At 48.0% G+C, this 14195-nt stretch overlaps 1 protein-coding gene across 2 annotated transcripts in view; it reads left to right on the forward strand.

Annotated features, from left to right (window-relative positions):
- Window positions 1–14195, forward strand: part of FAM20A (FAM20A golgi associated secretory pathway pseudokinase) — an 80442-nt gene that overhangs the window by 41148 nt on the left and 25099 nt on the right. For both annotated transcript variants that reach the window (XM_077460714.1, XM_077460715.1), the window contains exon 4: window positions 4760–4810. In XM_077460714.1, coding sequence (XP_077316840.1) covers window positions 4760–4810 — 51 coding nt within the window. The remainder of the gene's footprint in view (window positions 1–4759; window positions 4811–14195) is intronic.

A 14195-nucleotide genomic window follows, 5' to 3' on the forward strand; every position in this document is an offset into this window, starting at 1 on the left:
TACACCACGTCTACGGGCCTTCCTTTATCTAGATACACCACGTCTACAGGCTTTCCTTTATCTAGATACACCACGTCTACAGGCCTTCCTTTATCTAGATACACCACATCTATGAGGCCTTCCTTTATATAGATACACCATGTCTACGGGCCTTCCTTTATCTAAATACACCACGTCTACGGGCCTTCCTTTATCCAGATACACCATGTCTACGAGGCCTTCTTTTACCCAGATACACCACATCTACGGGCCTTCCTTTATCTAGATACATCACGTGTACAAGGCCTTCTTTTACCCAGATACACCACGTCTACGGGCCTTCCTTTATCTAGATACACCACGTCTACGGGCCTTCCTTTATCTAGATACACCACGTCTACGGGACTTCCTTTATCTAGATACACCACGTCTACGGGCCTTCCTTTATCCAGATACGCCACGTCTACGGGCCTTCCTTTATCTAGATACACCACGTCTACGGGCCTTCCTTTATCCAGATACGCCACGTCTACGGGCCTTCCTTTATCTAGATACGCCACGTCTACGGGCCTTCCTTTATCTAGATACACCACGTCTACGGGCCTTCCTTTATCAAGATACACCACGTCTACGGACCTTCCTTTATCTAGATACACCACATCTACAGGCCTCCCTTTATCCAGATACACCACGTCTACGGGCCTTCCTTTATCTAGATACACCACGTCTACGGGCCTTCCTTTATCTAGATACACCACGTCTACGGACCTTCCTTTATCTAGATACACCACGTCTACGGACCTTCCTTTATCTAGATACACCACGTCTACAGGCCTCCCTTTATCCAGATACACCACGTCTACGGGCCTTCCTTTATCTAGATACACCACGTCTACGGGCCTTCCTTTATCTAGATACACCACGTCTACGGACCTTCCTTTATCTAGATGCACCACGTCTACGGGACCTTCTTTTACCCAGATACACCACATCTATGGGCCTTCCTTTATCTAGATACACCACATCTATGGGCCTTCCTTTATCTAGATACACCACGTCTACGGGCCTTCCTTTATCTAGACGGCAACTCACCTCCTCATAGAAGGTTGGTAGATTGGTTTGGCAAGAACGATTCTTCATGAATCCATGCTGATTACTGCTAATGATACCATTCTCATTACTAAAATCTTGTATATAGTCCTTTATCATCCCCTCCAAGAATTTACATACTATTGATGTTAGGCTAACTGGTCTGTAATTCCCAGGGATGTATTTTGGGCCCTTTTTAAATATTGGTGCTACATCGGCTTTTCTCCAATCAGCTGGTGCCATTCCAGTCAGTAGACTGTCAGTAAAAATTAGGAACAATGGTCTGGCAATTACTTGACTGAGTTCCCTATGTACCCTTGGGTGCAAACCATCTGGTCCCGGTGATTTATTAATGTTAAGTTTCCCAAGTCTAATTTTAATTCTGTCCTCTGTTGGCCATGAAGGTGCTTCCTGTGATGTGTCAGGAGGATAAATACTGCAGTTTTGGTTACTGAAGTCCCCCAATTCCCTTGTGACGACTGAGGAGAAGAATAAATATAATACCTTCACCATCTCCCCATCCTTTGTAACCAGATGTCCTTCCTCATTCTTTATGGGGCCAGTATGGTCCGTCCTCACTTTTCTTACTATTTACATACTTAAAGAATGTCTTGGGTTTTTTTTTTTGCTCTCCTCTGTGTCTTCCATGTTATATCCTAGCCATCCCTATTGCACCCTTAAGCCGCGTACACACGGGCGGACTGTATGGCCAACTTAGTCCGTCAGACAATCCGACGGACAGTCCGTCCTACTTTCGAATGAACGGACTTGACCACACACGGATGCACAAACAGTCCGTCGAAAGTTTGCGCGATGACGTGTACAGCACGTACGACGGGACTAGAAATAGGAAGTCCAATACACAGCAATGCAACCTTTCGCCGTGTAAATCCTTTCTGAGCATGCGCCATACTTAGTCCGTCGAACTAGCCATATTCACGAGCGGATTGTCCGCTGAAACCAAAGTACGACGGACAATATTACGGAAATTCCGAAATACTTAGTCCGCCAGACTGTCCGCTGAAAAAGTCAGCTGAAGCCCACACACGAGCGGACTGTCCGCTGAAATGTGTTTCGACGGACTAAGTTGGCCAGACAGTCCGCCCGTGTGTACGCGGCTTTACATTTCTTGTTGCATTCTTTATAAAGTGTGAATGCTGATGGTGATCCCACAACCTTGTATTTTTTGAAGGCCTTCTCCTTTGCTTTTATATGTATTTTTTTTACATTGGAGTTAAGACTTTCAGCTGTAATTGCAGAAAAAGGTGGTTCTACAAAGTATTGCCTGGGGGGGGCGCCATACAAATGCCCCCCGCCCACACTTTCCAAATATTTATTTTGTATCATTTTCCTTCCAATTCACAATTATGAGCCACTTTGTGTTGGTCCATCACATAAAATGCCAATAAAATACATTTACGTTTTTGGTTGTAACATAACAAAATGTGGGCAATTTCAAGGGGTGTGAATACTTTTTCCAGGCATTGTATATAAGTATGGATCTGTCAGGAGGGGAGTGACAGTGCAAGTGATGGGCATAGAGGGGGGTGGTAGTGGACAGAGAGGAGGCGGTGTAACAAAATGTCCCACACTGCGCTTGAGTGCTCACGTCATATACCGCTTCCTCCCATTCTGAATATAGATATCAGATATTCCAACTGCTGACAACCGCAAAACAAGACGATACTTGTTGGGTTGCTGAACATGGACTGTTTATTGAAAACACAGGTAATATTCTGGACAATCCCCTACTTTTGCATTAGACTGTCCAATCAGCAGTGAGAGCTGTTGGAGGAACCTGCCCCCCCCAATCTCACAGCTAATCTACATACACATCCCATAATATCCAAGGCAGACAGATACAATAGAACATTGGAATACAGACACTCCCCAAATGATCCAGCAAAGAGTACACAAAAAAAAAAAAAAAAAAAAAAATATATATATATATATAACATTCCAGTGTGTTCCTCTTCGGCTAACCATTGGGGCAGGAGTCTGGCTTCCTCTACTCCCAAATTGTGTAGCTGCCATTAGGGAGGTGAGTCGGCTGCTTCCTCTTCCGTTAGCTGGCTGGTGGGGTGACATGTCTCTGGTATTGTCTCCCAGGTGCACAGATCTTTGCTGGGGAGGAAAGACTGCTTCCTCCACCCTGGCTGACTGTTGGGGAGGGACGACAAACACCTCCTCTACCTTCTCCCCATGTATCCTGATCTGCTGCTGGGAAGTGATCGCCACCTTCTCATCCTGAGCCTCCAGAACTGCCACAGGCAGCGCTGGACTTACCATTGGGCTTGACTGGGCTCAAGCCCATTGGCCCCCCGCCCAATAGGGGGCCCTGCCGAGATACATAGCCGAGTGTACTCAGCACCACTCACAGTCACGCTCAGTCCCGCCCTATGATGGACATAACACAGGGACTGGGCGTGACTGAGCCGAGCCGAGTACACTCAGGAGTGCGAGAGGACCCGAGAGCCACCGAGAGGACCTGAGAGCTGCCGAGATACACAGGACTCTGTATCTCGGCAGCGCCATTTTTAAACTTCAAGACTGCAATGACAAGGCTGCAAATGACACTGGGGCAAGGCTGCAAATGACACTGAAAAGGCTGCAATGACACTGGACAAGGCTGCAGATGGATGGACAAGGCTGCAGATGGACACTGATAAGGCTGCATTGATGGGCATTTAAATACAATTTTTTTCCTTAAACTTCCCTCCTAAAAGTTTTTTTCCTTAAAATTCCCTCCTAAACTTGGGGTGCGTGTTATACGCCGGCGAATGTTATACACCGGCACGTGTTATACGCTGATAAATACGGTAACGTATAGAAGGTAGGGCCCGAAAGTGACTCAAGCCCAGGGGCCCCCACCACCCTAAGTCCTGCCCTGGCCACAGGTGTGGGGCAGAGGTCTTGGACCCTCTGTCTGGTGACCAGCGCTTCAGCTGGGAAAGTTCCTTGTAACTCCACAGATACCGCTGTTGGTGCTGGGCAGAGCTCCGTGATATTTGGCCCTGATGCCAGCTCTTCTGCTGGAGGCTCACTCGGTTGTTCTTCCTCAGCAGAAAAGTCAATTAAATCACAAGTCTCTGGAATTTGCTGAAAATCCAGGGCACGGGTTGGCTACACTTGTGCCCAGTGCCATCATTTTGGCATGTGACTCATAATCTATAACATCCTCTGATGAACGGTCAATGAAATCCATACATTCTGTGGTCAGTTGCTGGAGAGATGAGCCGGCTGCTCCATCTCCGGACCCTCATCCAGAACAGACGCATTCCTCCATTCAAGATCTTCCCACAGGATCATCAAGGTCAGTCAGCACTTGCTGCATCCACCACAAGACCTCCGCATCCATAGCTGTGGGGGCAGGTGGGCAAAGCACACTGTTACTCTGCCACATTGCCGATTCTTCAGCCAGGATTTCAGAGTTGTCAGCTGGTATTTCCGATAGTCCCAGGCAAAGGGAGCCCAGCCCTGGCACTGAGCAGAGTCTAGCAGCTGCCTGTAGATGATCTCCAGCTCCCATTCCTGATTGTCTAGAAACTCCAAAGGGAGCGGGGGGGGGGGGGGGTAGTGGACAGGCTGGGGAGGGGGGTTGTGGTGGTAGGGAGCAGAGGGGGGTGGTATTGGACAGAAGGGGGCAGTAGAACTCCATGTGTGTGATCCTCTGGCTCTCCATGTTTTGCAGATTACAGTCCGGATGAGAAGGCTCTGAACGGGGAGTGTGACTGCAGCCAGGGTAAGTGACGGGAGCTCCACCTCTTCCACAGCAGCCAATCAGAGCTGTGTTGGTGGAGGGGGACAGTTGTGCAGGAAAGGGGGTCACAATCTGTATGGGTTTTATCCCCCCAGTGAAGTTCATGCTGCTAAATCCCTTGGACTGTCTACTCTCCACAGAGGGGTGATTTTGGGGGTATTTGTACTGGGGTGATTTTGGGGGTATTTGTACTGGGGGATGATGTGGGGGGGTATTTTGTACTGTCCTGGTGTTTTCAGGTCTCAAGAAATGAAATTGACCGTCAGTACATCAGGATTGATGGATTTTCAGATATACAATATGTCTGTGTATATATACAGTATATCACAAAAGTAAGTACACCCCTCATTTGTGTAAATCTTTTCATGTGACAACACTGAAGAAATGACACTTGTCTACAATGTAAAGTAGTGAGTGTACAGCTTGTATAACAGTGTAAATTTCCTGTCCCCTCAAAATAACTCAACACACAGCCATTAATGTCTAAACCGCTGGCAACAAAAGTCAGTACACCTCTAAGGGAAAATCTCCAGATTGGGCCCAATTAGCCATTTTCCCTCCCCAATGTCATGTGACTCGTTAGTATTACACGGTCTCAGGTGTGAATGGAGAGCAGGTGTGTTAAATTTGGTGTTATCGCTCTCACTCTCTCATATTGGTCACTGGAAGTACAACATGGCACCTCATAGCAAAGAACTCGCTGAGAATCTGAAGATAAGAATTGTTGCTCTACATAAAGATGGTCTAGGCTATAAGAAGATTGCCAAGACCCTGAAACTGAGCTGCAGCACCGTGGCCAAGACCATACAGCGGTATAACAGGACAGGTTCCCCTCAGAACAGGCCTCGCCATGGTCCACCAAAGAAGTTGAGGTCACGTGCTCAGCGTCATATCCATAGGTTGTCTTTGGGAAATAGACGTATGAGTGCTGCCAGCATTGCTGCAGAGGTTGTAGGGGTGGGGGGGGGTCAGCCTGTCAGTGCCCAGACCATACGCTGCACGCTGCATCAAATTGGTCTGCATGGCTGTCATCCCAGAAGGAAGCCTCTTCTAAAGATGATGCACAAGAAAGACCACAAACAGTTTGCTGAAGACAAGCAGACTAAGGAGATGGATTACTGGAACCATGTCCTGTGGTCTGATGAGACCAAGATAAACGTATTTGGTGTCAGATGGTGACAAGCGTGTGTGGGGGCAACCAGGTGAGGAGGACAAAGACAAGTGTGTCTTGTCTACAGTCAGGCATGGTGGGAGTGTCATGGTCTGGGGCTGCATGAGTGCTGCCGGCACTGGGGGGCTACAGATCATTGAGGGGACCATGAATGCCAACATGTACTGTGACATACTGAAGCAGAGCATGATCCCCTCCCTTCAGAGACTGGGCCGCAGGGCAGTATTCCAACATGATAACCACCCCAAACACACCTCCAACACCACCACTGCCTTGCTAAAGAAGCTGAGGGTAAAGGTGATGGACTGGCCAAGCATGTCTCCAGACCTAAACCCTATTGATCATCTGTGGGACATCCTCAAACGGAAGGTGGAGGAGCGCAAGGTCTCCAACATCCACCAGCTCCGTGATGTCATCATGGGGGAGGGGAAGAGGTGGTGACCTGTGAAGCTCTGCTGACCTCCATGCCCAAGAGGGTGAAGGCAGTGCTGGAAAATAATGGCGGCCACACAAAATATTGACACTTTGGGTCCAATTTGGAGATTTTCACTTAGGGGGTGTACTGACTTTTGTTGCCAGCAGTTTAGACATTAATGGCTGTGTGTTGAGTTATTTTGAGGGGACAGGAAATTTACACTGTTATACAAGCTGTACACTCACTACTTTACATTGTAGACAAGTGTCATTTCTTCAGTGTTGTCACATGAAAAGAGAGAAGAAATGTCACTGAGGGGTGTACTTACTTTTGTGAGATATATATATAGGAGGGATATATATATATATATATATATATATAATATAATATACATATTATATATAATATACAGCAGGCATAGAAAATAATTCCATCACATAAGAAGGCACAAGTGTAAAGGGATCACCTACCCAGGTGCCCCCTCTCCACCCCACCTGATTGCAGCTGATCCCTCCCCTCCCCTCCTGACTGCAGCTGCCCCCTCTGTAGCCCTCCTGACTGCAGCTGCCCTCCTCTCCACCCCACCTGACTGCAGATGCCCCCTCTTCAGACCTCCTAGCTGTCTTCCTCCCTGCTGTCCTCTCCTTGTCCCCATACCTCCTGCTCAGGACACTTCTGTGTGTCATGACGAGGGGTCCCTCCCACACGTGAGCCCAGGCCTGAGGTCACTCCCCCCCCCCCCCCCCCAGACTAGGGAGTTACTCTCAAGGACCACAAATAACATAACACTCCATCTTCCACTTGAACTCCACACTGCCCCCAGCTGGGCTGACCCTGAGTATTTGAGGGTCTGTTGGGAATTGGTCAAGGCCCTCAGAATATTCCAGCCAGCTCCTCCTCACCTCCACTTTTATTCTTCTAGAATCTTCTCCATTTTCCATAAGTAGGGGGAGGCATCAAAGATGCTGACTGTGAGTCACCCAACCTCCCTGAATCACACCCCTGACCCAAAAAACACACAGGCCTGTTTGCCAGCCTGATTATTCACCTACACTGTACAACAATACTATTCTAGCACACTAGAGGAGGCTACACTACTTATAACATCCAAGTGACAGAACACCAACATGTCAGAGAGAATAGAATCACTGGAGCAGGGAACCCCCCCCCCCCCCCCCGTGTCAGTATTTTGTTGGACTCCCCTTTGCTGTAACTCCAGCCTTTAGTCTGTTGGGATGTTTCGGGTAGCTTTGTACCTCTATAATTTGCAATATTTGCTTGCTTTTCTCTGCAGAACGGCTCAGATTCAGTTACGTTTGATGGTAAGGTTTGTGGACTGCAGTCTTCAATCATTCAACAGATTTTCAATGGGGTTTAAGTCTAGGCTCTGACCAGGACAGTCCCCGCTTCTCCTCCAACCACTGTGTGCTCATTGATGGACATTACCTGCCTTCTCCTTCAACCATTGTGTGCTCATTGGTGAACATTCCCCACCTTCTCCTCCAACCACTGTGTGCTCATTGGTGGACATTCCCCACCTTCTCCTCCAACCACTGTGTGCTCATTGGTGGACTTTCCCCCCTTCTCCTCCAATCACTGGGTGCTCATTGGTGGACATTCCCCGCCTTCTCCTCCAACCACTGTGTGCTCATTGGTGCGCATTCCCCACCTTCTCCTCCAACCACTGTGTGCTCATTGGTGCGCATTCCCCGCCTTCTCCTCCAACCACTGTATGCTCATTGGTGGACATTCCCCACCTTCTCCTCCAACCACTGTGTGCTCATTGGTGCGCATTCCCCGCCTTCTCCTCCAACTACTGTGTGCTCATTGGTGCGCATTCCCCACCTTCTCCTCCAACCACTGTGTGCTCATTGGTGCGCATTCCCCGCCTTCTCCTCCAACTACTGTGTGCTCATTGGTGGACATTCCCCACCTTCTCCTCCAACCACTGTGTGCTCATTGGTGGACACTACTTGCCTTCTCCTCCAACCACTGTGTGCTCATTGGTGGACACTACTTGCCTTCTCCTCCAACCACTGTATGCTCATTGGTGGACATTCCCCACCTTCTCCTCCAACTACTGTGTGCTCATTGGTGCGCATTCCCCACCTTCTCCTCCAACCACTGTGTGCTCATTGGTGCGCATTCCCCGCCTTCTCCTCCAACTACTGTGTGCTCATTGGTGGACATTCCCCGCCTTCTCCTCCAACCACTGTGTGCTCATTGGTGGACTTTCCCTGCCTTCTCCTCCAACCACTGTGTGCTCATTGGTAAACATTCCCCACCTTCTCCTCCAACCACTGTGTGCTCATTGGTGAACATTCCCCACCTTTTCCTCCAACCACTGTGTGCTCATTGGTGAACATTCCCCACCTTCTCCTCCAACCACTGAGTGCTCATTGGTGGGCATTCCCCGCCTTCTCCTCCACCCACTGTGTGCTCATTGGTGGACGTTCCCCGCCTTCTCCTCCAACCACTGTGTGCTCATTGGTAAACATTCCCCACCTTCTCCTCCAACCACTGTGTGCTCATTGGTGAACATTCCCCACCTTCTCCTCCAACCACTGTGTGCTCATTGGTGAACATTCCCCACCTTCTCCTCCAACCACTGAGTGCTCATTGGTGGGCATTCCCCGCCTTCTCCTCCACCCACTGTGTGCTCATTGGTGGACGTTCCCCGCCTTCTCCTCCAACCACTGTGTGCTCATTGGTAAACATTCCCCACCTTCTCCTCCAACCACTGTGTGCTCATTGGTGAACATTCCCCACCTTCTCCTCCAACCACTGTGTGCTCATTGGTGAACATTCCCCACCTTCTCCTCCAACCACTGAGTGCTCATTGGTGGACATTCCCCGCCTTCTCCTCCACCCACTGTGTGCTCATTGGTGGACGTTCCCCGCCTTCTCCTCCAACCACTGTGTGCTCATTGGTAAACATTCCCCACCTTCTCCTCCAACCACTGTGTGCTCATTGGTGGACGTTCCCCGCCTTCTCCTCCAACCACTGTGTGCTCATTGGTAAACATTCCCCACCTTCTCCTCCAACCACTGTGTGCTCATTGGTGAACATTCCCCACCTTCTCCTCCAACCACGGTGTGCTCATTGGTGAACATTCCCCACCTTCTCATCCAACCACTGTGTGCTCATTGGTAAACATTCCCCACCTTCTCATCCAACTACTGTGTGCTCATTGGTGGACACTACCTGTCTTCTCCTCCAACCACTGTGTGCTTTCTGAGGCTTTATAGTGTTGTGCCACCTCCACCAATTTTTCTGCCCCTGTTTAACAGGGGCATGTAATTACAATATTTGGTCTAATATTTCACAGCAGGGCTTGTTCCTATGCCCACCAAGAGTAACTGTGAGGGCATTACAGTGTTGTGGCACCACCACCACCACTGCCTAAGGCCGCGTACACACGCGCGGACTGTTCGCCCAACTTTGTCCGTCCAACAGTTTCGGCAAACAGTCCGCTCAAACTTAGCATGGACGGACATGGCCACACACGACGGACGAACAGTTTGCTGAAACCGTGCGCGATGACGTGAACGGCACGTACGACGGGACGAAAAATACGACGTCCTATACACTGCATTATAGCTTTCGGCGTGAAAATCCTTTCTGAGCATGCGCGCAACTTTGTTTGACGAACAAGCCTACACACGAGCGGACTGTTCGCTGAAACAAGGTTTCAGCGGACAGTTTTACGGAATTTCCGAAAAACCTTGTCCGTCCAACTGTCCGCTGAAACTGTCCGCTGAAAGCCCACACACGAGCGGACTGTCCGCCCAAACACTGTTCAGCGGACAAAATTGGACGAACAGTCCGCCCGTGTGTACGCGGCCTAAGACCCAATTTTTCTGCTCCTGTTTAACAGGGGCATGTAATTACAATTTTTGATCTAATATTTCACAGCAGGGCCTGATTCTGCGCCCACCAAGAGTAACTGTGAGGGCTTTAAGTATTGTGGCACCACCAACACCTAAGGCCCAATTTTCTGCAGATATATGTATAGGGCAGGCCGAATAGTATATACAGGCAGTCCCCTACTTTCAAACATCCAACTTACAAACAACTCCTACTTACAAACAGAAGGAGACAAAGGGAAGTGAGATGAAATCTACCCCTAGGAAGGGAAATTCTCTCCTGTAAGAGTTTATATGGGAAAAACTTGTCTCCTCTCCACTGATCCTTTATCACCAATCCTTGTTTCCCTAATAACCCAAAATTTTCAAAATCCAATTGTCATTGGGGCAGAAAGTGAGGTGAAATCTTCTGAAGAGGTGCACAGACAGCAAAACAAATTATACAGGGGCGATAACCCTTCCCTATGTTTTCCAAAAAGCTTAAAAATAGATTTTTTGGCTGGAGCTACACTTACAAAATGTACCTGTTCCAAATTACAAACAGATTCTACTTAACAACAAACCTACACAGTCCCTGTCTTGTTTTCACCGCCTGTATACTGCTGTTCTGAGTATATACAGTGGTGTGAAAAAGTGTTTGCCCCCTTCCTCATTTCCTGTTCCTTTGCATGTTTGTCACACTTAAGTGTTTCGGAATATCAAACCAATTTAAACAATAGTCAAGGACAACACAAGTAAACACAAAATGCAATTTGTAAATGAAGGTGTTTATTATTAAAGGTGAAAAAAAATCCAAACCATCATGGCCCTGTGTAAAAAAGTGATTGCCCCCCTTGTTAGAACATACTATAACTGGTTGTCCACACCTGAGTTCAATTTCTCTAGCCACACCCAGGCCTGATTATTGCCACACCTGTTCACAATCAAGGCATCACTTAAATAGGAGCTGCTTGACACAGTAAGGTCCACCAGAAGATCCTTAAAAGCTACACATCATGCCGAGACCCAAAGAAATTCAGGAACAATTGAGAAAGAAAGTAATTGAGGTCTATCAGTCTGGAAAGGGTTATAAAGCCATTTCCAAAGCTTTGGGAATCCAGCGAACCACAGTGAGAGCCATTATCCACAAATGGCGAAGACATGGAACAGTGGTGAACCTTCCCAGGAGTGGCCGGCCGCCCAAAATTACCCCAAGAGCGCAGCGACGACTCATCCAAGAGGTCACAAAAGACCCCACAACAACGTCCAAGGAACTGCAGGCCTCACTTGCCTCAGTTAAGGTCAGCGTTCATGCCTCCACCATCAGGAAAAGACTGGGCAAAAATGGCCTGCATGGCAGAGTTCCAAGGAGAAAACCACTGCTGAGCAAAAAGAACATCAAAGCTCGTCTCAATTTCTCCACAACACATCTTGATGATCCCCAAGACTTTTGGGACAACATTCTGTGGACCGATGAGACAAAAGTGGAACTCTTTGGAAGGTGTGTGTCCAAGTATATCTGGCGTAGAAGGAACACTGCATTTCATAAAAAGAACATTATACCAACAGTAAAATATGGTGGTGGTAGTGTGATGGTCTGGGGCTGTTTTGCTGCTTCAGGACCTGGAAGACTTGCTGTGATAAAAGGAACTATGAATTCTGCTGTCTACCAAGAGATCCTGAAGGAGAATGTCCGACCATCTGTTCGTGTACTCAAGCTGAAACGAACTTGGGTTCTGCAGCAGGACAATGATCCTAAACACACCAGCAAGTCCACCACCGAATGGCTGAAGAAAAACAAAATGAAGACTTTGGAGTGGCCTAGCCAAAGTCCTGACCTGAATCCTATTGAGATGTTGTGGTATGACCTTAAAAAGGCCGTTCATGCCCCAAAACCCTCTAATGTAACTGAATTAGGACAATTCTGCAAAGATGAGTGGGCCAAAATTCCTCCAGGACGCTGTAAAAGCCTCATTGCACGTTATCGCAAACTCTTGGTTGCAGTTGTTGCTGCTAAGGGTGGCCCAACCAGTTATTAGGTTTAGGGGGCAATCACTTTTTCACACAGGGCCATGATGGTTTGGATTTTTTTTCACCTTTAATAATAAACACCTTCATTTACAAATTGCATTTTGTGTTTACTTGTGTTGTCCTTGACTATTGTTTAAATTGGTTTGATGTTCCGAAACACTTAAGTGTGACAAACATGCAAAGGAACAGGAAATGAGGAAGGGGGCAAACACTTTTTCACACCACTGTAGGGCCTGGGGGCCCGACACCTTTCCTTTTTTTTATTTGGGTGCAGGGTTCCCCTTAATATTCACACAAGACACAAAGGACCTGGCAATGGGCTGGGGGGGGGAGGGGAGGGTTTACCCATGCCGTTTTTCTCAATAATTTTGCCGGGACCAGACATTACAGCCGCAAGCAGTTTTGAATTACTTTTTTTCCTTTAGAAATTTCATTTTGCTCTCGGACTGTTCTAAGCACGGGAAACACGTGCCACTTCGCAGGCATACTATAGACAACCCCCAGGTACGATATTTAAAGGCATATTTCACTTTTATTTTTTCACTTGAAACATTATTAAAGTGGAGGGCCACCCTGAAAAACAAAAATGCATTAAAATTTTGCAAAAAATCAGAAAAATAAAAAACGAAATTTTTTTTTTTTTAAACTTACCAGAAATTGCTGTTGCTAGGAACATCATCCTAATCTGCCTCTACCTCCTCCGCGGTGATCTTCGGTCTTCTCTCCTCCGTGCGGCGTCTTCTGGGTAATGGGGCACTGTGTGTTCTGGGAACTGTGTGTCCCAGAACACAGCGCACCCCATTCACAATGCGCTGCGCGACTCGTGCATGCACAGTAGGAAACGGGCAGTGAAGCCGCAAGGCTCTACTGCCTGTTTCCCTTAGTTAAAATGGCAGCGCCGGGACCCGAGAGCCGAGGGACGGGTCAGCCTCGGGCGGCCGACATCGCGGGTGCCCTGGACAGGTAAGTCTGCTTATTAAAAGTCAGCAGCTACAGTGTTTGCAGCTGCTGACTTTTAAAAACATTTATTTTTAAAATCTGGCTCTCCTCTTTAAAATCACTGCTCTCGAAAAAACGTCAGTTTTTAAAACTTTTTTTTTGCATTGACCCATGTCCCCTGGTGCAGGACCCAGTCCCTAAACACTTTTTATGACAATAACTTGCATATAAGCCTTTAAAATTAGCACTTTGATTTTTCACGTTCAAGTCCCATAGACTTTAACAGGGTTCAAATGTTCGCAAGAATCTTACGGTCCATTCACATGTTCTGCTGCGACCCGAACCGGGGGGCGTTCGGCCCATCCTTCAGGTATAGAAGTTTAGGGCAGCTTGCCACCAGGGATGGTTGTCAGGATGGGAATACAAGAAGTCTACATTCTGGGCATTCCTCACTGGGCACATACTGCCCTAAACCTTTTAACCTCAGGTAAGTGCTTCGAAGCCAGGGACAGGCGGTCACAAGTGAAGAATCCACCTCCTAGCTAGCTGCAATGTTGGGGGAGGGGATCACTGTGTGCCCAGGGGGCGGGGGATCCTGTCAAAGATGGCAGATGGCATTATAGGGCACTTAGACAATTTTCCAATGTTGTTTCATCAATAATGTTTCTTGATCATACATCACGGGACACAGGAGCTCATTACATAGTGGGTTATATAGGCACCTCTGGTGATTGGACACTGGTTAACCCCAATTAAGGAGAATTCCTCCCCTATATAACCCCTCCCATATGGGAGGCACCTCAGTTTTTTCGCCAGTGTCTATGGTGGTTGGTCACATAAAACATGTGCTATGAAGAAAGCTCTGTGCAGGTCCCTGCGGGGGCCTAAGGGCTACAACAAACCGGATCCATATGTCGGGCCGATATTTGACTCCCAAGATGGTATGGTACCCGGGCCTCGTCATC

The sequence above is a fragment of the Lithobates pipiens genome, unplaced genomic scaffold, assembly GCF_037356315.1.
Source record: "Lithobates pipiens isolate NorthernLeopardFrog02 unplaced genomic scaffold, aLitPip1_a1.2 Scaffold_28, whole genome shotgun sequence".
In the NCBI taxonomy this organism is placed as follows: Eukaryota; Metazoa; Chordata; class Amphibia; order Anura; family Ranidae; genus Lithobates; species Lithobates pipiens.